This window comes from Pipistrellus hanaki, assembly GCF_964339955.1.
Source record: "Pipistrellus hanaki genome assembly, chromosome: 6".
Classification (NCBI taxonomy): domain Eukaryota; kingdom Metazoa; phylum Chordata; class Mammalia; order Chiroptera; family Vespertilionidae; genus Pipistrellus; species Pipistrellus hanaki.
Window position 1 is genome coordinate 18,564,074 of NC_140508.1, and position 25,274 is coordinate 18,589,347.

Below are 25,274 nucleotides of genomic sequence, written 5' to 3' on the forward strand. Positions count from 1 at the left end.
TGGCCTGCCCTCTGGTGTTATTGCAATGCTTGTGGCTGAGTCTGGAGTTTTGGGGAACTGATTCCCCAGAAGGCTGGGCCAGGTCTCCTGCTTCCTGTTTTCTCCCTACACTCCACCCCTTCTCAGGACTTCTTAGAGCTGCCCCTCCACCCGAGGAGGAGTCCGACAGAGGGAGGGCAAACCTCAGGTCAGTGGGTGGGTTTGCCTGTAGGTGGACTTGGGAAAAACAACTGACCACCTAGAGGACAGGGACAACAACACCAGTCTCCAAACCTGGAGCAGAGACGGCACCCAGTGAATATGTCAAATAAAACTGTTAATGAGTACAGAAGGGAGGAACCTGTGGCTATAAGATTTAGGTTGAAAAAAAAAAATCCTGTTTCTCCATGATGTTGAAAGCAAGAAATAATTATGATTTAACTGGGCCAAAGTTCACAAATTTGTTATTGCCTACAAAATAATTCTTCCAGAACATTTTATTAGCTCTTGAGTATAACCCCCTCCCCCCCCACACTCCATGGATATTGGGGATGATGGAATGTGGGTGGAAGTCACAGCCAAGGCCCTAGAAGGCACCATGTGTTCCCACTTGCCCTCATGCACTCCAGTGATCCACCATGAGAATAGCGTTCCCCAGGCAGCCACTGGTCCAGGAAAATGGGGAAACACATGGATTAGACATAAACCCCACCTGCTGCCTGAATCTATGGAACCATGCTGAAGTAGAGTTGCTCAGTCAGTGCCTGCTGAAATTAGTCCAACCATTCAACCTGAAGATGTGAGCAAGAGGATAAATGCTTGTGACTCTAGACCTCTGATTTAGGGTGTTTTGTTATGCAGCTTATTGCTGCAATAGCTGACTGTTACAGTGTCTGGGCTGAAACCCCAATCCATATTTCCCTCTGGTTGAGTGTATTTCTCTCAGAGATCGAGGGCTGCCGTGGGGTTGATGCACTCACCATCCACACCATCATGTAGGAGAAGGCTGCGATCCACAGCGTGGAGGAAGCAAATGTCACCATAAACCACTTCTCCCACCGAGGCTTGTTGCAGTTGGGTACCGTGAAGTATAAGACAAAACTCAGTGGCCAGGTGAACACCCATTTCACTGTCTCCAGTTTGCCGGCTGGGAAAAATAAAAAGGGCAAACACAGACACACACACACACACAAATCAGTCAGCTTCTGTCCTCTGCTCCACCAGCTCTCCATACTGCGTTCCCAGGCACTTCTAGCTTAATTGATGGCCTGTGAAAGAAACCTTACTATGTTGTTCTTTCCCTAAAAGACACAAATGGCTTTTCATCACCAACAAAACCTGACAGACAAAACCAAGCAGAATACCAACCTTCTCTGCGGCCCACCTGGTAGGGAAGGCCTCTAAAATGAAAGGATGAGTCACTTCCGAATCATACAAGGCTGGGGGGATGGCTTGGCAAATGAGGCCAGGAGCAAAAGAATGAGGAAAAATCCAGGACACAAATGGGTGAGGGAAGTGTGTGGGGGCAGAGGTTTGGAGGGAGGAGTGTTGCTAGGAAAACGATCAGTTGGCCTTTGTTGTCTATTCTCCAACTGGATCCATAGGTCACCATAGCTTTCCAGATTGTAAGGCGTCAGTGGTCATAGCGCCATCTAGTGGAATCTATCAGCATCGACTGTCAATGTACTGAAATCTTGAAAGATGATTTGAAAGCTCTCAAGGTTGTCAAAACAGGGCATTGAGTGTTTATATCCCAAACTGATATGTACTTTGAATCATTGTTTTCTATTTCTCTAACTACCTGTTTCCATGAATAAGATGACGGATTTGTCAGTGATGACCTGATCCTTCCATCTCTGTGCTGCCTGAGGACTCTGACTCAGAGACACCCATACATGTTGTTTTGATCACTATATAATCATCATTTCCTGTTGCCTTCGATTTGAAAAACATATTAGTTCTCTTTTGGTCTTTATAACCTTCCTGCTTCAGTGCTAACTCACCTGCAAGAACTTCACATACACATATATACTCCCTCTATCACAATCTCCTCCTCCAGAAGTTTCCCTGTGCTTCCTTCTAGTCATCCTCCCACCTGCTACCACCATAGATGAATCTTTCCTGTTCTTCAACTTCAAATAATAAAATCATATAATATGTTTTTATGTCTACCTTCTTTCATTCAACATGTTTTTTTCTGTGTGATTCACTCATGTGTAACTGATTCATTCATTTTAATTGCTGTGCAGTATTCTACCCTGTGAATACACCACAGCTTGTTTATCCATTCTCCTGTGGATGGGAATTTGGGTTGTGGCCAGTTTTCAGGTATTACAACAAGAGTGGCTATGAGCATTCTTGTACAAGTCTTTTTGGGGCAAAGACACAGGAGTAGAATTGCTGAGTCATAGGGTGGGTACTTACTTAACTTTATTAGAAATTACTAAACAGTTTTCTAAAAATGATTGTACCATCTTCTATCCCAACTAGAGATAAGAAGGTATTTTTAAAATATATATATTTTATTGATTTTTTACATAGAGGAAGAGAGAGGGATAGAGAGTTAGAAACATCGATGAGAGAGAAACATTAATCAGCTGCCTCTTGCACATCCCCTAGTCGGGGTGTGCCCGCAACCAAGGAACATGCCCCTGACCGGAATCGAACCTGGGACCTTTCAGTCTGCAGGCTGACGCTTTATCCACTGAGCCAAACCGGTTTCGGCTAAGAAGGTATTTTTAAAATACATTTTGAACAGGGACTAATGAAACAAAACTTATTTCATAATTTTCTACCAGTATCCAGCACTTATTATATTTCTTACCAGTCTCTAAATATTTTCTTAAAACACAGAACCAAGTTACACAACATCACTTTTGGCTCCCCGGTCTCCCTCAGATGGCAAGGTGGTCACTAAGGGAAGAGTGGGGCTTATTCACCAGACAGCGCTGGCTCCGCTGCCTGAACCAAATGTCTCAGATACTTACATCCCCTAAGTCTCAGTTTCCTCATCTGTAAAATGTGGACAGAGCAACACTGAACTCACAGAGTAGCTGGAAGAATTACATGGGATATCAGGATGGGACTGGGATAGTGTAAGTTAGCAGGTTGGTGGAATCAAAATTCACAGGATCATTCTTGACTCTCCCTGTTCTCTCAGCCCCACACCAACACTGGCAACCTGCCCAGGGCACCCTCAGTCTGCCTGCAGCTCACGATTCCCACAGCCTTTCCTGGGGCCAGCCCTCCATCCAGGACCTGGCTGAAGACCCGAGTTCCTAAGGGACTCACTGCTCCTACACATGCTCCACCTCCACCTGCTCACCACCAGTAGCCAGAGGAGAGTCTCAAAAAGTAAACTGTTCTAGAACCTTCTACTTGCTTCTACTGCCCCCAGAGAAAAACAGTGTCTCCCCACCTAAATGATTTGGCTCCCACTTACCGCTCTCCCTACTTACACATGCTCCTGTCCAAGCTTTCTGTCCTCAGACTCACCACGCTTCTTTCTACCTTAGGGCCTTTGCACCTGCAGTTCCCTGCCAGGCAGTCCACCACACAGCCCCAATGTCCCCTGACCCCTCCGATCACCTGTTTAAATAAGACCCTCACCCACCCCACTTCTTTTCCATCACCTTCATTTGTTTGCTTCATAGAAAATGATTTCTGTCTGAAAGTATCAGGTTTGTTTTCTCATTTGTTTTCACTTGTCCCAAACTAGAATATAAACTCTATAAGAATGTTTTCTCAAGCATGCTCAGTACTTTAAATGCCACGAACAGGGCAAGGCATATATCACATGATCAATACATATTGATAATATTGACAGTAATAACATTGCTAGGAACAATATAGTAATGTGTGTGTGTGTGTGTGTGTGTGTGTGTGTTTAGGATCTAAAGGTATCCCACTTACAGGTGCAGAATAAAACGAAGAGAACAGAATAAGAAAGGGGCGTCTTTCCCCATTAGCAGCGTGTTGTTAGATTTCAGATTTGGAGATGGTAAAGTGAATGAGGAGAACACTGAGACTGTTTGGCTGGATCACAAAGCAAGAGGACTGCCTGAGGATTTGTTTTCTGAGGGCTTTTCACGTGCTGCAGAATCCAGATTATGGCCAGATTTTTGGATTCCAAATGCATCCTGGAAGTCTGCACTTCCCTAAATCCTGCAATGTGGTAGTGACTTATCAGCCTGGGGGCCTTGGCATCCCCTACTGGCCATGCAGTCCCCCAGATGCCCTCCTAGGGAGAGAGAGTTTAATATATACACCCAAGCCAACTTACAAAGAAACACATGAATGAGCCGAGAAATGACTTCAATTTGGCTATTTGTCATTCTTTAGAAAATAAAAGCGATAAGAAAAATGAAGTCAGGACTTAGGACTGCAAGGGCATAGAAATGACATTAGGTAAAGTTTCCAGCAGTACAAGCCAGCAGCAATGAGTTTTGAGTTTGGTCTCTCAGCTGAAAAAAAATTTTGACTTCACACTGGGAGGACATTATATCTTAAAAACTGTTTTCACTGTCATCCAAAATGCTATAGATGCTTTCTTTGAGTTACAGTTCCATTGTAAGAACAAATTTAAAGCAGAAATTCAAGGTATACCTTTAAATGAAATATAATAAATATAATTTCTTGAATAAAGTGATGCACAAGTGTGTGTTTTCAATGGTTTTGAGGACAATGAGCGGTCAACTTTGCCCCTCAGGCCAGGCACTGCCCAGGTCCTGCAGATACAGCAGCAGTTGAATGAAACAAAATTCCCTGCACATATACTAGTGGTTACATGATTTCTCAAATGCCAGCCAGCAAATGGGAGCTGGAGCAGGGACTCTGAGCATCCTCAGTCAGTATCGCTGGCTCTAAAAAGCAAAGGACTTCTTCCCAAGTTACAGTTCTGATTAAGCTTTTTTGGACACTTAATTCTATTGGATGGAAAAAAAGTCATTCATTGCTCAATATTTTAGACCTAGAGTTAAATATACAAATTTCTCCTAACCATATAGACTAGTGGTTGGCAAACCACAGCTCTTGAGCCACATGCAACTCTTTGGCCCCTTGAGTGTGGCTCTTCCATAAAATACCACGTGCGGGTGATTGGAACTTTGTGGCCCATGCGCAGAAGTCAGTTTTCGGCTCTCAAAAGAAATTTCAATCGTTGTACTGTTGATATTTGGCTCTACCGACTAATGAGTTTGCCAACCACTAATATAGGCAATTAAAAGGTATACATTGTTTTAAAATAAAAAAGCAGAGAAAATAAAAAATAATCCCAAATACAAAAAGCATACTTATATTTTTGCGTATTTCTTTTCATTTTTTAAAATCAAAGTGTGTTTATCTACATATACACGTAAGTGTTTCTGTTTCTCTCAGTCACTAGGAAGTGTTTCTTCACACAAGAGATAAGAATATATGTACAATTTATATGTATGTATACATATGTAGATATACTATGCATAGTTGTCCACTGTATATATTTAATCTACACATATATATGTAAAAACTCAGGTATGTTAATATGTGTGTATGCATTATGTAATATATAATACCTTAAATATGTGTAGACACATGCATATTAACAGACAATATATTAAATTTGTGCAGCATATATACAAATATGTTACATGCATATATTAATGATATTGATCATACATGTGCACTAATATATGCGCACACACATATTCATGTATACACGTATAAACACACGTGTCATATCTATCCCTATATTTATATACTCCCACAGAATTACTTATTTGTTGATTATACCCACTCAAGTCCTGGCGAGAAGGAAGCCCTGCAGCTGGGTAACTGGAACAGGGGAACCTGGCTTTCACAGGATCAAGAAAAGAAAAATGTGCTCTTTGTGTGGACAGACCTTTCTCAGGCCCAGGGAACTTAGCCTGAGGAACCCCAGACTGTCCCTCTGGCTCCTCTGGTGCCCTCTGCTGGCCCGAGGCCCCCTCAGGCTGCTCCGTGCTGGGAGCAGGCCTGCCTGCGGGAGGGCCTGGCTGGACACAGCCTCCGAGCCTCAATGGAAGTTCCTGGCTCCAGGAATGAGATTTCTCAGCAGCTGGTGGAGGAATACCGAGGCTCAGAGTTGGACAAGCCCATTCTCCATTTCAGAGGCGGAACTGGGTGCAGAATTAGGCTCCCCTAAGCCTCAGAAGGACTGCGAAGTCACGGAAGTGTCTCCAGGCCCCCAGCCCTTCCCCATCCCAGGTGTGGCCTGTGGGCCAACAGCACTGGCATCACCTGAGGGCTCATTAGAAATGAAGACTCTGAGGCCCCGCCCTTCTGAAGCAGAACCTGAGTTTTGTTAAGGAAGCCCTGGCGAGAAGGGCTGGTGTACAGGAACTTGGGACCTGTTTGCTTGGGGCCCTGGGACAAAGCAGAGACCCCCAGGTAGCAGGCCCACACAGAACACAGTTTCTCCTGGGGGGCCTCTGGGGCCTCTGGGGCCTCTGGGGCCTCTGGGGCCGGTGCCTGTGAAAGATGCAGGGTCCCGAGGTGGGTCTGAGCCCACGCCTGCAGCCAGGTCTCCTGTCACATGAGGAAGAAGGAAACACAGCTGGAAGCCCTGGAGCCTCCTCACCTCCTTGGTTTTGGAGATGAGGAGACACCTCACACCTCACAGCTAGGCCTGGCACTTACCTCGTCCAGGTGAGAAATGGGGACACGTGATCCAAAAGGGGCCCTTAAGCCCAGCCAGCCTTCTGACCTACAGAACCGAGAGCTATTCAACAGGTGTCGTTTTACGTGGCTGAGCTTGTGATAACCTGCTGTGTGTGCAGCAACAGGAAATGCACACAAGAGTTTATAGGAGATGAATGGAGCGTCTGATCCTTTAAGACGTTAAGCACCCAGCCTGTTTCGTCTTCTCGATGGAAAGTAGTGTCAGTCACCAGTGACTGACTGGGTGCTTAACATGTTAATCCTTAAAATGCCTTTGTCCTGGTTGATACCGTTTCCCCGAAAATAAGACAGTGTCTTATATTATTTTTTGCTCCCAAAGATGCGCTAGGTCTTATTTTCAGGGGATCTCTTATTTTTCCATGAAGAAGAATACGGTACACATTTATTGTTAAATGAAAATAAAGGAAATTTATTACCTGTATACGGTAGTACGGTAGTTGTCAACACAAACCAGACAAACTGTGAATCCTACAGTATCAAGAATTTACTCATTTATTCAACGACAATCATGTCATCATCTTCTGGAACATCATCATAACAATCCAATTCCTGAATTTCCTGGTGAATTTCTTGTGACTCCATTTCTTTCAGAATCAGTGGACCAAATCTCTCATGGTTAGCAATAGCACTGTCTTTAAATGAGTACTTCTTGTCAAGGTAGCCTTCTCACAGTGCATTTGCAATGCAACTGTCAGTGATTTTCTCCCATGAATTCTTCACCCAAGACACAACTTCTTGCAGTTTAGGTTTCACAAAGTTTCCACACTGATTTCTCTCCATTCTATTTTCAATGTAATCATTAATTTCCATGCGCAAATTGTCTTTGAATGGCTTGTTCATTGCAATATCAAGAGTCTGGAGATAGGCCGTCAATCCTGCAGGAATCATTATCTGATCTATTTTTCTTTCGTGAAGAAATGTCTTCATGTCTTTAGCACAGTGAGTGCTAGCTGCATCCCAGACTAGCAGACCTCTTTGGCTCCCTCGCATAACAAGCGGCAGCATTAAATCGACCCACTTCCTTATAACTGCTTGTGTGGCCCAGAGACAGACCAGCACTCACCACCTTCGCAGCGTCCAGTCTGCTCTAATCCTCCTGTTCTTCTACACACATCTGTGAAAGTCTCCTCCTCTCTCCTGCCCCGCGCTCACCGCTCACTCCGACCTCCGCTCCTCCTCCACACAGCAGTGACGTCAGGGCTCCGTGTTATGTGACTGGTTGCTAGATGCCAAGCGGGGCAGCCCTAGCGACCAGTTTATGGTAAATTAATTTTTTATTCTGAGACAAAGCCTGGGGGGGGGGGGCATTGTTATAGGGGGAGATGCCTTATATTTCACTCAGAAGGAAACCAGTAAGTAGGTCTTATTTTCGGAGGATGTTTTATTTTCGGGGAAACACGGTAGGAAAGAAGCTTGCTAAGGAATACAGAGACAGTTGGCAAAATGGATCAAAACACAGTATATATATATTTTCTATCAAGATTACCTACTGCCCAGCCGGCGTGGCTCAGCGGTTGAGCATAAACCTATGAGTAGCCAGGAGGTATGGTTCGATTCTGGTCAGGGCACAAGCCCAGGTTGTGGGTCCAATCCCTAGTGGGGGATGTACAGGAGGCAGCCAATCAATGATTCTCTCTCATCACTGATATTTATATCTCTCCCTCTCCCTTCCTCTCTGAAATCAATAAAAAATATGTATTTTTTAAAAAGAAAAAAGAATATTACCTACTAACAAATGGCGATTTCACTCTGGATGGGCAGTGCAGGTTGGGGCATAGGCATCGGGAAGACGTTTTCTAGTTAGTTTTGGTAAACACTTGACCATGCTGAGCTCTCAGGAGCCTGGAGGGGGCCCAGGAGCAGTCTGAGTCTGTTTTACCTGCTGTCTCTTGAACACAAAAAGGAGCACAGAGACCTGGCTCCCACCCTGAAACCCAGCTCTGATGCTCCGCCCTCACATCCCACCCTTGCAAGACGGTGGACCAAGCCATCCTTCCCCAGAGTTTCAAGTCCTCCCATACATTCAACCCTCCCGGAGAAGGCACACACGCTAATTAAGCCCCACACACTTGACCGTGAAAGTGAGTCCAACCAGTGCACTCTTTCCTGAAACCGTTGGAAGCTTCTGGCAAGTCTAGAAAATGGGCGGAATTCTTTGGGCTCAGTCCACCTGTCCCACAAGGTCACTGGGAAGCCACGTCTTTATTGGAGGTGGTAGTCAGGGGAGAAGGACACCACCCTGTCTTGCTCCTCCCCTGGGTACCAGAGGGGTGTTCTCAGCCAGCCCACAGGATGAGATTTACCCGGGCCAGGATGCTCTGTGCCCAGGTGTACAGCTCCTGTGGGGCCTGCCCTGGAAGCAGCAGGTGCTGGGAGTGGAAGCACCTATGGAGTGAGGGGCAGGAAATGAGGAAAAAAACAAAACAAAGGCTAACGGGGAGGGCTGCACATGTACCCAGGGCTGGCCTTGGCAGGACAACCCCCTGCTAACTGTAACGGGAAGGGAAGGGTGAAGGTGGGTGGAGTGCTACTTCTCGGGAGCCCAAGATGCTCTGCCGACACACCTAGGACACGTACTCACCTCCTTAGCACCAAAAGGTCCACAGAGCAGCTAAGAGAGGGACTTCCCCCCACAATGATAAACTTGGCTGAAGAGCCTACATTGCAACCAGTGAGCATGAGTGGCCATCTTGCTCATCTTTGGACCCTCACAGCAGTCTTGCCCACTGCAGATGTTAATGTAAACAATTCTGTGCTCATACAGAGATAGTTCTTTGAAATGAATGGCAGAAAAATAATCAAAGTTAAGGGCATCTACTCAGTGGCCTTAAAAGAACCCCAACCCCAGCCCAGACATAGAACCTCTTACAGGGAGGGTCGAATGGAGTGTACGGTCCTTCATCCTCCTCCTCATCCTCCTCTTCCTCTTCGTCATTCTCGTTGTTCTCATTGTCCTCGTTCTCATTCTCTGTCTCATTGCCAGCCTCGGCAACAACATCATCCCTCCGGGTCCCATTCACGCCCCTATCTGGGGCACTGCTGGGCCCTGTCCCATTCTCCACGGTGTGTTTGATGGGGATTTTGATGGCCACCTCAGATTCTCCATTGGTGTAAGCCCTGCTGTTTATCAGTCTTTGTCTCTGGAAAGAGAAAGGCACATTCTTACCATGGGAAGATGGACTGTACATCCCTACACCCAGAACACCACATAGCAGACAAGGAGATGCTTTCAGAACACTCTGCAGTCAAGTCTTAAGGGATTCCTCAAAGTAATAACCAACTCAGAAAACCTCCTTCTGGGAAGAAGGATTAACCTTCATGACCCATTGGAATTTGCAAATCATTTTAGAGGAAAATTCCCATTGCTCACTTCACATTGTACTTCTTTTCTATCAGGGTTCTTGATTCTCTGTGCACTGTGATGTTAACTTTCTTCTCCAAAATTTAGGAAAGCCACACAAATGTGTTTGGACTACTGTACCAATAAGGCTGTTGCTCCAGAGAAAAGAATACAGAGGAAAATTCAGGTCAGAGACTCAAGATTATTTTAAAGCAATTTTGGTATGAAACCACTTCTGTGCAAGTTCATTCACATGAGAAGGCTCCATTAAAATGGAAGATGTAAAGAAAAAGGTACATAGAAAATGACCAGAGAGGTTTTTTGTTTGTTTGTTTGTTTTTTGTTTTTCCCCCCTGTATAACTGGGAGCCGGACCATGTCTATCAACATGTGGAGGGAGGAGCAAGGACCAGGATGTGCACCTGGCCCAGTGAGCAATAATGTTTCAAAGTGGCTGAGAGATATTATTGTATTAAATGTTGAATTAGATGCTTCTACTTTCAGACCTGGAAACTTTCTCTCCTTCCTAGTTTCCTATCCCTGTCCAGTGGCAAATGGCTTCTGCTTTCCCAGATACCTCATTGATCAACATGCGGCTGGCCATGGAGAGTCTGGTCTTGGGGGGAAAGTGGCTGGTGATCATGATTCGAAGTCCAGCCTCAGAGAAAGACAGCTGGTGTGGGTAGGCAGACAGCAGCTCATCCACCATGATCACTGATGCTTTGCGGTGGAAATTGGCTAGGGAAGTTAAAAACACAAAATAAAAATATTGAGATTAGGAGCAGGAAAGACATATTCATTCAGTCTTCTTTTCCTTTCTCTTCCTTCTTCCCTCTTATGCTCCCAGTTGTCTTCCCTCCTTCCCTTCCTCCCTCTTTTTCTACCTCCCTCCTTCCCTCTCATCTTCCTTCCCTCCTTAACTGCCTTTCCATCTATCTACTCATCCAGGGAGGGCTTTAGTAAGCAAAATCTGAGGAAGAACCAAAGTCTGTTTTTTTGGGCTCATTAGTAGCTCTTTAGAAATGATGAAACAATTTAAGCCTCATTCACTGACAGAAAAAATGAGTGATAATAAATAAGAATTCCCCCTTGTTCTCAAAGAATTGACACCCTTCAACTCAGATCTGAGGCATAAGAAAGACCCCCATAATCTTTAGTAACCTTTTATGCCCTTCAGATGTCAGCAATGTTCATACTGAGAGGTTAAAAGCAACAGACTTGACTTTTAAGTGGAGGACATGGTGGAGAAATGGACACATTGCTTCCGTCCCAGCCTATGGATCAGGGCTGATGGGTGGGCGAGTGGCCACAATACAGAGGCCCAAGGCCCAAAGGAGGTTGCAGGCAAATCTTATGTAACCACTTGCTGACTGGCTGGAAACAAGTTCCACCAAGGCCCCTCTCTAGGAATGTGAAACATGAGCAAATATCTCTCGGGGACCTAGCCACGGGCCCTCTCCGTGCTCACTCCTGTTTCCAAGCCACTAAACCATGAAATGATCTCTGGAAACACTAAATAATATTAGGTAGCGCTCTTTGCCTCCCTGAGAGTGTTCCTCTTATGGTTACAAACTACTCAGAGAGAAAAAAGTAAGTGATATCCTTATGCGGGATGGCACTGAATAATCTTAAGTCTTTAGTTCAACATGCACATAATTAGGAAAGTCTACCAAATGACTGATTTTAAAATTCTCATAATTACCAACAGATTCCAAAGCAGATATATATTTGAAAAGAATCTATAGATTTTCTAATTTCTTTTTTTTCCTGGAAAGCAACCATATGGGATCAAGAAGAAATAAGCCCACATATTTCAAGGGAAAGTTAAAAAAAACAACAACAACAAAAAAAAACAACGAAGCATATTCTAGGCAAAAGTAATTGATAAGTTTTGTGTTTCTCTAAGAAATAACATTATTTGAGCTGCTTTATATTATTTATCTAAGTATATAAATGGATTAACAAGAATCTATTAAATATAAAAATTACCTTTAAAAAAAGGTCATTAACTATATCATGCTGCACCTTGGAAACTGAGGTAAGACAGCCAGGAAGTGAATTTGGATATAATAATATACTCATGACAATTATTATTCATGAAGTATTTTACATACTTTGTCTCCTTTACTCATTACAAAAATTATCCCCATTCTGCAGAAGAGAAAATTGAGGCTCAGAGTAATTAAGTGACCTGCTTCGTGGTCACACAGCCAAAATGTGACAGAATCAATAGCTCAAAACCCATGGTCTTCTCTCCCTTACCATCCTGTCCTAATTTTCTTGTAGCACGCCCAGCAAATATTTTGCCCAAGAACTTGCATGGGGCTTTCAGTCAGCACATCACCAGGTATGAGACTGCCCCAGGGTATGGCCAAAGGGAGGGGAGAGGCAGGGAACCTGTTCTCCTTCAGAGAGGCAGCGCCCTCTCCAGGCCAGCTGCAGTGCCCCATGCTGCTTACTTCCTGGGCACAGGTTCCCCTTGGTTACCTTTCTTGAGTAGCACCACAGTTGCGTCGCAGTTGCTGCTGTCATCGATTTCAGCATTGCTGGCCAAGCCATTGACCATGTTTCCAGCACCTTTCGTCCTCCTGTCGAAGCACTGATGTATGCAAGCGTTATATCTGAGCAGAGTAACAAGGGAAGAGAGCTCATCAGCATTTGCTGTTCCTCCATCCTCCAACTCCCACCAAGTGTCCCTGAAATCTGGATGCATTGTAGGGACCCCACACCTCAAGTTATTATTGTTATTATCATGTCATCACAGTTCCCCTCATAATATGCAACCTGCCCCATTTTCCAGTGTAAGGATATGTGAAAATAAAATCAACTTTACATAAATAAATAGTGACAAACTGCTTTCTTTGCAATCTCTTCAATGTCCACTGAGGCACCTCTGAGATTGAGTTCCCTGACTTGGAGTCCGTGCATGAGACTTAGTGGGATGGCCACGTCTACCTTCTCCGGGTGACGTCTCTAGGGCCTCTGCTGCCAGGGACACCTTGCTGGGGAAAGGAGAAGGTGTCTCATCCATGCTGCTGCCTGGGGTGCCGTGGTCTACGTGTTATAGGTTGGCTGGCCGACTAGGTCTCTGTCTGTCTTGGGTTTCCTGAGGTCACAGATTGGCACCCTGTGATTCTCTGTTACTCTAATGCCATAACTTTTCTTTTTTGTTAGTCTTCACATGAGGATATTTTTCTGTTGATTTTCAGGGAGAGTGGGAGAGAGGGAGACAGGGAGCGAGAAACATCTATGTCAGAGAGACACATTGATTGGTTGCCTCTTGCACATGCCTTGACCCAGGCCAAGGATTGAGTCTGCAACCAAGGTAAGTGCCCTTGACTGAAATTGAACCCAGGACCCTTCAGTCCATGGGATGATGCTTTTATCCGCTGAGCAAAACCAGCCAGGGCTTCTTATGAGAGGCAGAACATTACTATTGTGCAACCCTAACATAATCATGGAGACAGATTTTGAGCATCAGCTGCTGCCGACGTCACAGACAGGAGACACAACGTGCTTGCTGGTGGGAGGATGCACCACTGCTTGGCATACAGTCTAACCTGAATCAGGTTGATTGATGACTGACGAGGAGGAAACACAGAGGCCAGAGGGGTAGGCCACACCACACCCATTTCCAAACTGTGGACATCTCTGTGGAGCAAGCAATTCACTTCAAACTTTGTTGAAGAATAAATTGAAAGAAAAAAAAAAAAAGGTAAACAAAGGGTGGATTTATAGATGAAAAGAGAGCCCAAACATGGAGCAATCAATTGTGCTGAGTGGAATTTATTTGGATTTTGCTTTTTAAAATATTTATGACATTTATAAGATTAAACTAAATCTGTAAAAATTATGTTTATGAGGTGAATTGGAAATCTGAACACTGATTTGATATTCAGTCATATTGAAAATTAGCATTAACTTTAGGTGTGATAATAATAATGTATTATTAACTGGCCTGAAGTCTGGGACTTCAAATCATAGAGGGAGGGAAATTGATAGGAGTGTGGATGGAGCAACTGTGAGTGGCTGGTGAAGAGTACATGGGATCCATCACACGATTCCAGAGATTTTCAACCTTTTTCATCTCATGGCACACATAAACTAATTACAAAATTCTGCGGCACACCAAGAATACATTGTATTTTTTTTGCCAATCTGATGAAAATAAAAGGTATACTTTTTTTATTTGACAATCTAAGGATCTTTTGGGCAGTGCCCCTGACTAAGTAGTCAGGTATTGCATGTTTTAGCAATTCTTGTGGCACCGGTTGAAAATTGCTGCACTATTCTGTTAACTTTTGTCTATATTCAACCTTCTTCTTCATGTAAGATCTCTCCACGTTGTAGACGCCACAAGAGGACCTTGCCTGACTAATAGAGCCATGTGGGCGGGGCACAGTTCCTGTCATCTTGACCCCACATCCATTTTCCACATAGAAATACTGACTTGCATGAGGGTTTGGTTTTAAAGTACAACTGTGTGTTATATATTTATATGGATTTGGGTAACAGAATAACGATACTATGAATAGTATTATGAGAACTTCCTTGAAACCAGATATTGGATAGTAACTATGCTGTCACATCCCACCCTTACAAAAGAAAAGCATTGGAGGTAGGAAGTATTACTAATTCTGTTTTGTAGAAGAGGGAACTGAGATCCATAATGTCTGAATAGCTTGGCCAAGGTCCCCATACCAGTAAGTGGTGGGGTGGGATCCACAGCCAGGCTTTGAAGTGAAGGACTTGACCTTAGCCTGGAGACCATATTGCTTCATGTGGGGACAGGATCCCAGAGGAGTGATGCAGAGGTGCAGAAATCAATCCTCGCCGAAGCCAGGTGTGCCTCATGTTCCCAGGAGCTTTCTGGCCAAACTAAATGGCTCTTTGACTTCCCGACAGAAAGTTTAATGTCATTTAAAGCCTTCTACCCAGGAGGCAGCTGATGATTCTAATATATGCCATTTTTAACTGCTGCTGCTCTGTTTTATATTTTTAATTGAGTGTTTTAAATTTTGTGCTTGCACCCCGAAGCTACTTTATTGTGAGGCGTGCAATTTTATAAATCAGATTTTATAAAACCCAATGATTAAAGCCTCTGATTGCAGAGGGGGATGGCTAAATACCAGAGATTTCAATTTAGAACGTGGGACCAGAATTTATGTAGAAAATCGCACAAGCACAGAGGCCGCCATTCCCGGTTTTATTTGCATCCTGCTGGTCTGAGCAGCTGGAAGGCTGGTGAAGCTGAGGCATCAGCAGAAACACACACCTCATTAGCTTTCACACTGGGTATGGTTTGGAGGAGAGGAGAGGAGAGAAGTCGTTCACTGTGCTCTCTTAGTGTCCATATGCCCGCCAGCAGCCCATGGGCTTGGTGATGGCCTGGCAGACGGGTGCAATGGTCACAGGAGGGGACTACTAAAACCCCTCAACCCAGCTTCCCTGTAGACCAGCTTTGCTCTTAAAGACCTGCTTGTTCTGTGAAGCTCCCAGTGAATTCAGTGTGGAACATGCTTCCATCTAAATTCGATTCAAATCCCTTGAGTTGCTGGGCATATAGCACACAGTCAATTCTATGGAATAACTGACCAAAATGCCTTTTCTAAAAGGAAGAAAAGGGCTCTTGACTCTTTGGAAACTCAAACTTAGAATCACAGGAAGTTAAAAAAAAAAAAAAAGGTGAAATAAATAAAAATGAACGAAGAAACACATGTGTATTGTTGAGGTCTGTCCACTGTGGCACTGGTTCCTTAATAATTTTGCTATTTTTGAGAAAGAGGAGCAAGATAGATGCTCCCATCTTGAATTACTTTTCCTTTGAAATCTAGATATGTCAGAAAGTCTAGTGTTTTTGGGAGCCCACCTCTTGGTATTTGTCAATGAAAGGTGATTATTGATAACAGCCCCTGATTTCTTGATCAGTCATCTCGTGGTTACTCTACACCAGGACACTCTAGAAATGTCTTCTTTCAGTAACAAGACCCAGACATTGGGGCCACACTGACCACGGACGGATCCTAAGGTGCTAAGGTGAAGCCTGGACTCCCCATTTGAGTGATGGGTGGCAGGCCCCCCGCAGACACAGCCAAGCCAGCTCCTGCCTTCACAGTTCAGGTGACCTTTGCCAGAGGCCACACTGATTCCTCTGAACGGGGCTCTCGGCCACTAGAGGCTGGAACTAATTATTGTCAGGCCTCAGAGCAAGAAAACCTAGATATGCCAGTTCCAGCCTGTTCCTTGCCATGAGCAAACTGGCAGCTCCTAAAGGCCTTCTACTTTCTTGGCCCCTGGAAAAGAAGCCACTCCTGCAGTCACATATGCTGAGGAAAGTAAGGGCTAATTTAGAAGAATAGAGACTGCTCCCATGGGGGCTGGCGGCTGCAGCACCGAAGGTCTCTGCACTGTTTATAAGCTCCTCATCCCCATGGTACTTGGCAAAACGATGACCCAGCAGGTTCACAACCCTGGTGCTTACATTTTACCTTCAAGTATGGGGAACATTTGCAGTGTGATTCTTTTTTTTTTTTAAAAAAAATTCCCCCCCCTTGATTTCGGAAAGGAAAGGAGAGGGAGAGGAATAGGAACCTTAGTGATGAGAGAAAACCATTGATTGGCTGCCTCCTGCACACCCCGCACTGGGGATCGAGCCTGCAACCTGTGCCCTAATTGGGAATCGACCCGTGACCTACTTCATAAGTTGATGCTCAATCACGAGCCAAGCTGGCCAGGCTACAATGTAATTCTTGATACAACTAGTAAACTCTAAGAGGAAAAAATATATATATGATGTGTTGGATTTAAAATATATCCACAAATTCTTTGACACTCTTCCTTTCAAAAGGCAAAGTAGACCCCTTGAGTGTGGATTAGACTTAGTGATTTGCTGCTAATAAACAGAGTATGACAAAAGTGCTGGTATGTGACTTGTGGGACTAGATTATAAAAGGCAATGTGGGGTCCTTCTTGCTCTCTCCCTGAGTTCTTGTGTGTAGGACACTCGAATGGCCTTAAGGAGAGGCCCATGTGATAAGGAGCTGAGGCCTGCAGCCGACAGCCAGCATCAGCTCACCAGCTGTGCAAGCAGGCCACCTTCCGTCAACAAGGTGACGGCCACTCTGGACAGTCTTCTATCTGCAATCCCATGAAAACCCTGAGCTAGAACCCTCCAGTCCAGCTGCTCCTGGATGCCCAGCTCTCAGAAGCTGTATGAGACATCACACGTTTGTGGTTTGAAGACACGAAGTTTTGGGATCATTTGTTACACAGCCCTAGATAACCATGTGAATAATGGAAGTCCATAGATATTTTCAACCATAGTTTTAGTCCTCTCTTCATTAGCTCTGGTCCCTTCTCTCTTCCTATATAGAAGCATAAGTAATTAAGTTTTACCTCCTTTCTTGTTATGAAAGAGAGTGAAGAAACAGCCCAAACCTAGGTTGCCAGGCCTTGAAGAGAGCTTTCGCTTGAAAAATTTCAAATTAAACTGAAGCTTTGATTCTATCGTCACGCCTGGGTTGGAAGGGTCTTGGCTATGGCCACTGCCAGAGCTGCAGCGGTCATAGCAGGTTGCCCAGGGAGCCAAGTGAGTCTGTGACCACAGGCAGCGAGAGCCAGCCAGACCCCTGTCTTCTCCCCTGTCCCTCTTTCCACATTATCACATAATGCTAAATGTAGGAAACAGTCTTGGAAAGGAAACTAAGAAAGCATTTTACTTACTTCATGATGATAATGTAGATAAAATACATCAGCACGAGGACTAAAGACTCCCACCTGTGTACACACCAAGAAAGGCTAATTAAAGCAAATCACCATAGGCAGATGTGCAACACACAGGCCTATTTTTAAAAAATGTCATTAACGTGAAGGGCAGTAAACCTGCCAAGCATGGCAAGGGTAAGGCAGACGTGCAGACTGCTTACAAATATTCCCTGGTTGAAGATGTTTTCCGGACTGCATACAGCTTTCAATGACCTTTCTTTTTTCTCCTTGAAAGGGAAATAAATGCTCCTTCCTCTGTGATTCACTTACTTCAACTCGTTCTTTGAGCACAGCAAGCCTTCCATAATATTGCTGAATATAGGCCTCTATTTATAAATCTGTCCACAGCTTAAACTCACTAAAAACTAAATATATTTACCAAAAGCCAATGAGAGGAATTGATAGGGACAACCAAGGAGTAAGGCAGAAAGAGAGAAAGAGAGAACAGAGACGGAGAGGGAGAGGGAGAGAGAAACACTTGGCAGGGAAGATGCCAACAGGAAGGATAAGAATGAACAAGTGGGAACATAGTCAAAGGAGAGAAACAAAAAATAATGAAACCCACTGCAATTTACCTAAAAATTCTGATAATTTGAAAACTTCCACTGCCTTTATTTTAATAACTTCCAACTAAAAAATAAGGGAATTTGATATCTAGGCTTCCTTTTGGTTGTAGAATAAAATTAACCAACCGAGGGTATAATTTTGGCTTCTAGAAAAAGTTCTTATAGAATGGTCTATGAAGAAATTGTATTGTAGATTATTCCTTTCTTTCCTTTTTCCTTTTCTTGTCTAGAAATTGATCCTAGATAAATATGTGGTTAAATAAAAAAGAATGCACATACAAGGGTTTTCGCTGCAGTGGTTTTTATAAAAGTGAAGTGTTGGAAGGAAGCAAAATGTTTACATGCGTATGTTATGATAAGCATGTTCATACAATGGGCTGCCACACATCAGTTAAGAATGATTATGCAAATGCTTATGTATTTATTATAGAAAGTGCTTGTTATGCTACTGAAAGAATCAGGGTGTCCAAATCCCTTGAACTTCTGCTATGTGTCTTGGCTTCTTCACAAAGGTTTGCTACACTACCTTCCAGAACCTTTCATTCTCTTAGCCAATTTCTCTAGTTCAACTCCCATATCTGTTGATGCCCTGAAACTCTTGTCAAAGGCACCTGTTCCCTTTATCTACAAACTCCAGGGATGGTTCTTTGTCATCCTGTTCTATTTCTCTGCAGCATCTGAGAGTTAACTACTCTCCCTCCTTCGTCAAACACTCTGCTCCTGACTTCCAAGAGGCCACACTCCTACTTCTCCTAACTTCTCCTTTCCTATCCCCTTTGCTTCCTCCTTTTCCTCAGTTCAGCTTCTGAATATGGGACTCTTCTCTTCCTACCCACACGGTCTCCCTAGGTGATATCATCTTGTTCTATTGCTACAAAGACCAGGTGACACATCCACCCCACACCTCTGCCCAGCTTCAGGTTCATGTATCCAGCTGTCAGTATGGCCTCTCCATGTGGAATCTCAATGCATCTCAGATGGAATTCTTCATTCCTAGCTTCATTTTCTTCTGAGCTTTGCCATCTTAGTGCGCTGTCCCACTGCCTGCTCAGTCAGGGCCCCGATCTGGAAATCAGCCTGGAGCACTCCTTTATCCTCACCCATGTCCATCAGGATTCTATGTCCAGATCTCCCCTGAACTGCCAGCTCTGCCCTCTCCAGTGCTACCTCCCTAGTTTACCTTAACTCTAGCCTCTGAACTGGCTTCCTTGATGTTACTGGGTCATGTCATTCTGCTTAAATTTTTTCAATTGTTTCCCAAAGTTCTTGAGGAGGAAAAAAAGGTGCAAATCCTGGTTCTGTTTTCTTCCTCTCCAAATCATTGTGGGTCCTGAATTGCTTCACCAGACTGGCCTCCATTCATTTGCACATTTCAAGCTTTTTCCTTCCCCATGAGCCTTTCCATTACTGTTCCATCTGCCTGTAATGTTTTCCACTCATATCTGGTCCCTTTCATCCTCCAAATATCAGCTTAAAGGTTGCTTCCTCCAAGAAGTCTACCCTGCCTACTCTTGCTTCACCTTCTATCACAAGACTTTGCTTATGTTCTTTAGACCTCTGATCAGACTGGGTCTTATTTACTCATGACTTATTAATATACAATATAATGCCTGTTCCTAGCAGTCACTGGATAGCAGTTTTCACACCTAGCCCCTACCTCAGCTACATGGTTTCTCGTTTTCAGACACTTAAAACAGACATCTGGACAGCTGATTTCCCAGCCGGGAGACACCACCCTTCCCCCTCAGCTCCTCTGTGCAGGATGGAACTGCTTCCAAACATAGCTTTTCAATTGCAAGACATTCCCAGTGGCCTGAAGAGGGCTCTTATCTTATTGAAACCAACATAGATGTGGCATCTACTTATTTGGGGAAAATGAGGTTTTATTCACAGTATTCATTTTGAGAGAAGATATACCCAGGATCTAAAGGGATGTCATGGAATTGCTACAATATATTTTAACAGACTCAGTGAGGAGTCACCAGTAAATGAACCAACATCAATGAAATATTTGTTAAGTTGAATTAAGTCTAGCATCTTCTAAATAGTTATACTCTCCAATTCCTTTAGATCTTTTTGACTTTTCACTCTAAGCAAGTCCTTTCATTGCAATATTCGAGTAAGGTTATCTTCAGTCATGGTTCAAGGATGCCCATGACATGGGGGTTCCCTGCTTGTGTTGACATTTCAGGTTTGCTTTGTTGTGCTCAGACTCAGGGCTCACCCAGCACTCCCCTATAAAATGCACCAGGTTCTCTGGGGCCTCTGTGCTGCCACATCTCCCGTTCATTCCCTCTGCTTTGGGGCCTGATTGAGTGTCTGATGATCAAGTTTTGGCTCAGTGCTCTTGGGGTCTCTCCCCGTGTCCTGTGCATGTCTCCACATGACTTAATTACATGTCTCCCGTCTGCCTCCCCTCTAGCCCAGAGAGCTCACGGTTTGGGCTGAGTTGTGTTCTGTGTTGTGTCTAGTTCTGGAACAAAGCCTGGCACCCAAAAGGTGCTCAGGGAACAGCGGTGGAATTGACAGACTCTGCCTGCAGACCTCTAAAAGCTCACAGCTCTCCTCCCCCTCCTCCCCAGGATGCTCGTGACAGATTCTTCTCTGCCTTTGGCCTGCAAATCAAACCCCACTATGTTGAGGCAGCAACCCTTCAATTTCAAGGAGGGTGGGCCCAGTCCCAGGATAAATAATGATTTGTCTAAAATTATATTTCTATTTCCCCTGTCCACTCATTGGTCAAGGCAGACCCAACTGGGACCAAAGAGATGCAAGGTAGGCATAGCACCTTCCTCCTTTTTGCCTTCAATCCAAACTTGATGGCTGGCCATGCAGCAGTCCTTTGGGGGCCATTAGGAAAAGGTCAAGAGAAAAGTAGAGCCATCGCCCTACCCACACCTGGGGTACTTGCCATGTAAGAAACACAAACCAGCATTCTTTAATCTCCATCGCTGGTTTTTCCTGTCACCTGCTACTAAAAGCTTTCTGAGTACCATCTGTCGGCTAAGTGTGACTCACTACAGGCCGCCACCTCAGAGCAGCGAAGGAACCTCAACTGTGTAGGACGAAGGTACCTTGTCCCTGTGTATTTGTATTGGACAAGGTTCATTTCTTCCTAAAGAAAACTGTAGTTTCAAATTAAACACTAATGAAGTTAGTTTCCTTCTGCAGATTTGGAGTAGATTGGTAATCTTCCTTGAAACTTCTAGACATGCTGGGAGGTTCTACCACAAGGAGTGGAATTCGCTGTTTGCAGTATCATTGAAATATGACTGTGCTTTCATTGCACAGATTGAAGAATCTGGCTTTAAAGAGAGACATCAACTCCCAGACACACCCTCTCAGCAAAATAAATGCTCATAGTTTGGCTGGGTAAAAAGGGCTGAGGTGTGGACAAGCCACAACTATCTTAAAGTGCAATATAATTTGCTCTCATATGAAGACCTGGAATCCCTGGAATTACCAAAGCAGTTATGGGCCAGCAGCTCATACTAATTTCTCAGCCTCACTCACATGAAAAATGTTCTTCGTCAGCCTATCCACATAATAACAATAACAGGCTGGCATCTGGAGATAATGTTCCGGTGCCATGAAAGCCTCCCTACTTCTTTCCTGAAGCTATGCCTGTGCATGAGTTATGATGCGAACCCACTCCAGGCTGAACAAAACACACTGGGAATGTGCAACTCACTTATCTGTGGCCTCCCATTCCCTCATCATGATGCCATGAACAGCCTTGCTGCAAGGCTCCGAGTGCTACCTGAGGATGGGGTCACCTGACATCACAGGGGGTTCAGCCTTGGGAGTGAAGAGGAACTAGATGGTCCCTTTCTTGCTCCACTCCATCTGAAATACCTGGAAAGATGTTTTGAGGGCAAAGACTGAAATAGGCTTAGCATGAACCCTGTATTCACCTCCATGGTGGCCATCAGCGAGGCCAGGGAAATGCTGCAAAGAGAGCTCCTTAAGACTGACGGACAGCAGAACCTGCCTAGATCTCCTTTCTGAAGGATTCCCACACAAAGGCATCAGAAACATTTCTAAGTTCGACTGTGATCATGTGTTTGTCTTTATGACAGCAACAACACTGAGCAACATGTGAGCACCCACTGTTTGCTAAGGCAGAGCAGTGGCTATGCTGACCCTGCCATCAGATGCAGGGAGAATTTTTTGCAAGGGCGTGGGGAAAATGTCACCACTCCATCTGGTGAGCATGTCCAGGTGGGTCCCACAAGAAGGTTCTCCCTGACTTATTGACCTCTGACCTGATGTGATCCTGGGTGTCTCAATCCCTTTCAGCCTATTGATCACTGTTACTCAAAGAGGACCTCCTTCTTATTTTTTTATGGGTCAATACAGAGGTTATATATGTGTTTTAAAGCAAGTTTTCCAAGCCATCTCCTCCTCACCCTTTCTGGACAGAGAAGAGTTGGCAAATGCCCTAGCCTAGTGTATAACATTTTCCATCAATATGATCAGTTCCCCTATCCCCACTTCCACATTCTGAAAGTCATAGAGATACCCCAGGACACAGAGATGTCTCTCTAACAAAGCATTGGCACCCATTTTGCAGGGAGGGGAGCCTGGTGAACTCAGTGCTTTGTTTTCTAATTCATTCTTAGCTTTAAATAATACAGTACCACCCCTATCTATTCCTAAAATGTTATTTCACATTACTCTACTTCAATAGATGAAAAATTTTTAAAAAATAACAAGAACGCACAATGCACCCAATTTCCATTTCCATTTCCAATAGATTTGACTTGCTCAGAACCCATCTCAAAAATGGGGATTTGGAGAGTTGGGCCAAATACAAAGGTTCCCAGGTATTTAATTTGGGCAATTTTAAAAAAATCTATCCAAAACAAAACCACTGACTTTCCAGAGCACTAAGATCTTCCGAAATGTCAGGCAGAACTTTATGGGTTGGAGGTCACTGAAGTGCCTCCTCCCCCGAACACCCCCCCCCCCCACCCCCGGGTTCTGGGCGGAATGTAGAATATGCCAACAAGGTCTGGACACAAGTTGGAAAGATTAGTCAAGTCTTAACTACGGCACAGCCAATGGCTGAGTGCAGAAAGGCACAGCTAAGTCACGCATCTAACCTGGAGGATGAAGACATGTGATATTAGGAGTGGAAACCCACCACCCAGCCTAAGGCAAAGACCTCTGCTCTGTGCAGCTAATATAATTCCTTTATGGAAGTGGACAGAGGGTTCTAGAGAAGTGCTAACTGTTCCAAATTGTCGTGACATGTCCCATTTCTTCCCTAAACCCTGAATCTGGTCTTCCATATATTTGGCTCTGCAACATAACAAGGAACGTTGGAAGGAAAGAGAGGTACTTACCAGGAAACTTGTTCATCGTAAATGAACTGTGGGGGGAAAAGGGATAGATTAGACACGCACATGTGTAAGCATGCTTTATGATAGTCTGCCCTTGCTGCTTGGTAAGAATTGGGGTGGGGCTGGCCTGGCACACGAAGCCTGTGGGCAAGCTCCCCTCTCTGCTGGTTCAGTCTGTGGCCAGTATTAGTGGAAGGAGGTGCTGATGGCAGACTGGAGTGGACATGATGAGGAGGGGAGAAGTGATAGGTCATCCCATCCTTCCTGCAATTTCTGTCCAATAGTGGATTGTGAGGGAAGCATGACTGGCCTGCTGTGTAGAGTAAGATGTTCTGTAGAATTTTACGTCTGGAAGGGATGTAGGCGCTTGGCAGGGGCTTTGCACACCCCCGCCACTCTGGGCCACCTGTGAGACGTGTGTATGTCTCTGTGTACTGTACAGCTCCTTCAAGCTTTTACACAAACATTTGGAATTCTTTGTACTCAACACCTTTCTTTCAGTTGACCTATATCCTTAGAAGAATTTACGTTCAAAGGAAACTTTACATCACAGCCAGAAGCTGAGAATCAGCACCAGTTGCGACCACATGCAGAAGGTAAAAATAAATGCCTGCCAACAGTGACTGGGATCCTGGCTGCCAAGGCTCTGGGTCACAGGCCTGCCCTTTTGTTGAAGAAGGATGTTAGCAAGGGTTGAGCAGTGGAAGACACACAAGTACCGAGTGGAGACTTCTCCTGACCAGTTAAGACCCAAAGAGAATACAAAGTAGGATTGAATTAAGCCCTAGACCCATGGTCGGCAAACTGTAGTTCGCAAGCCACATGGGGCTCTTTGGCCCCTTGAGTGTGGCTCTTCCACAAAATACCATGGCCTGGGGTGAGTCTATTTTGAAGAAGTGGCATTAGAAGAAGTTTAAGTTTAAGAAATTTGGCTCTCAAAAGAAATTTTAACTGTTGTACTTTGATATTTGGCTCTGTTGACTAACGAGTTTGCTGACCACTGCCCTAGACCTTATATCATCTAAAGTCATTTCTCATTTGGGGGCAAAAAAACTGGTATAATTTAAGTCCTTTGATTTCGACAGGAAAATTGAGTCACTGAGAACATGAACCATTGTCTTGCAGTGCTGAATTTGCTGCAGCGTTCGTTCTAGAACCCAGACCCGGCTCCTCACTTGGTGTGCTCTACCTGACTTATTTGCCCAGACAGCACATTATTGAAACTGAATGGTGCACCTGTCTTTCCTTCAAGCAGGAGCCGAGGGCTGGTCACTCACTGATGTGACTGCTTGGAGTGGGACCACGTCTGAGTGGCTTTTCCTTCAAGGGGCAGTGGCCAATGGGAACCCTAAGGTAGACCTTGCAGGACAGTCTGGGTGTACAGTGTCATTATTGCACGGAGATGATGAATTCAGCTAATGACATGGGCTGGCTTCAGTCCCCAGTGACAATGTCCATCCATTGTGAGAGACGCAGAGGAAATCACCACAAAGACCTACAGGGTCCAGAGCAGAGGCACGTCCAAGGACCCTCCTCCAATGACTCTGCAAGTGCAGAGAGAAGGGCGAGGAGAAATGGGCACACT

At 44.6% G+C, this 25,274-nt stretch overlaps 1 protein-coding gene across 1 annotated transcript in view; it reads right to left on the bottom strand.

The window, feature by feature from the left end:
- Positions 1 to 25,274, bottom strand: part of SLC24A3 (solute carrier family 24 member 3) — a 459,582-nt gene that overhangs the window by 26,084 nt on the left and 408,224 nt on the right. Inside the window, exons 8-13 of the mRNA XM_084887028.1 lie at positions 23,693 to 23,718; positions 17,737 to 17,790; positions 12,502 to 12,635; positions 10,592 to 10,752; positions 9,545 to 9,815; positions 960 to 1,126 (exon numbers count right to left, since the gene is read on the bottom strand). Of these exons, the coding sequence (XP_084743154.1) occupies positions 960 to 1,126; positions 9,545 to 9,815; positions 10,592 to 10,752; positions 12,502 to 12,635; positions 17,737 to 17,790; positions 23,693 to 23,718 (813 nt within the window). The remainder of the gene's footprint in view (positions 1 to 959; positions 1,127 to 9,544; positions 9,816 to 10,591; positions 10,753 to 12,501; positions 12,636 to 17,736; positions 17,791 to 23,692; positions 23,719 to 25,274) is intronic.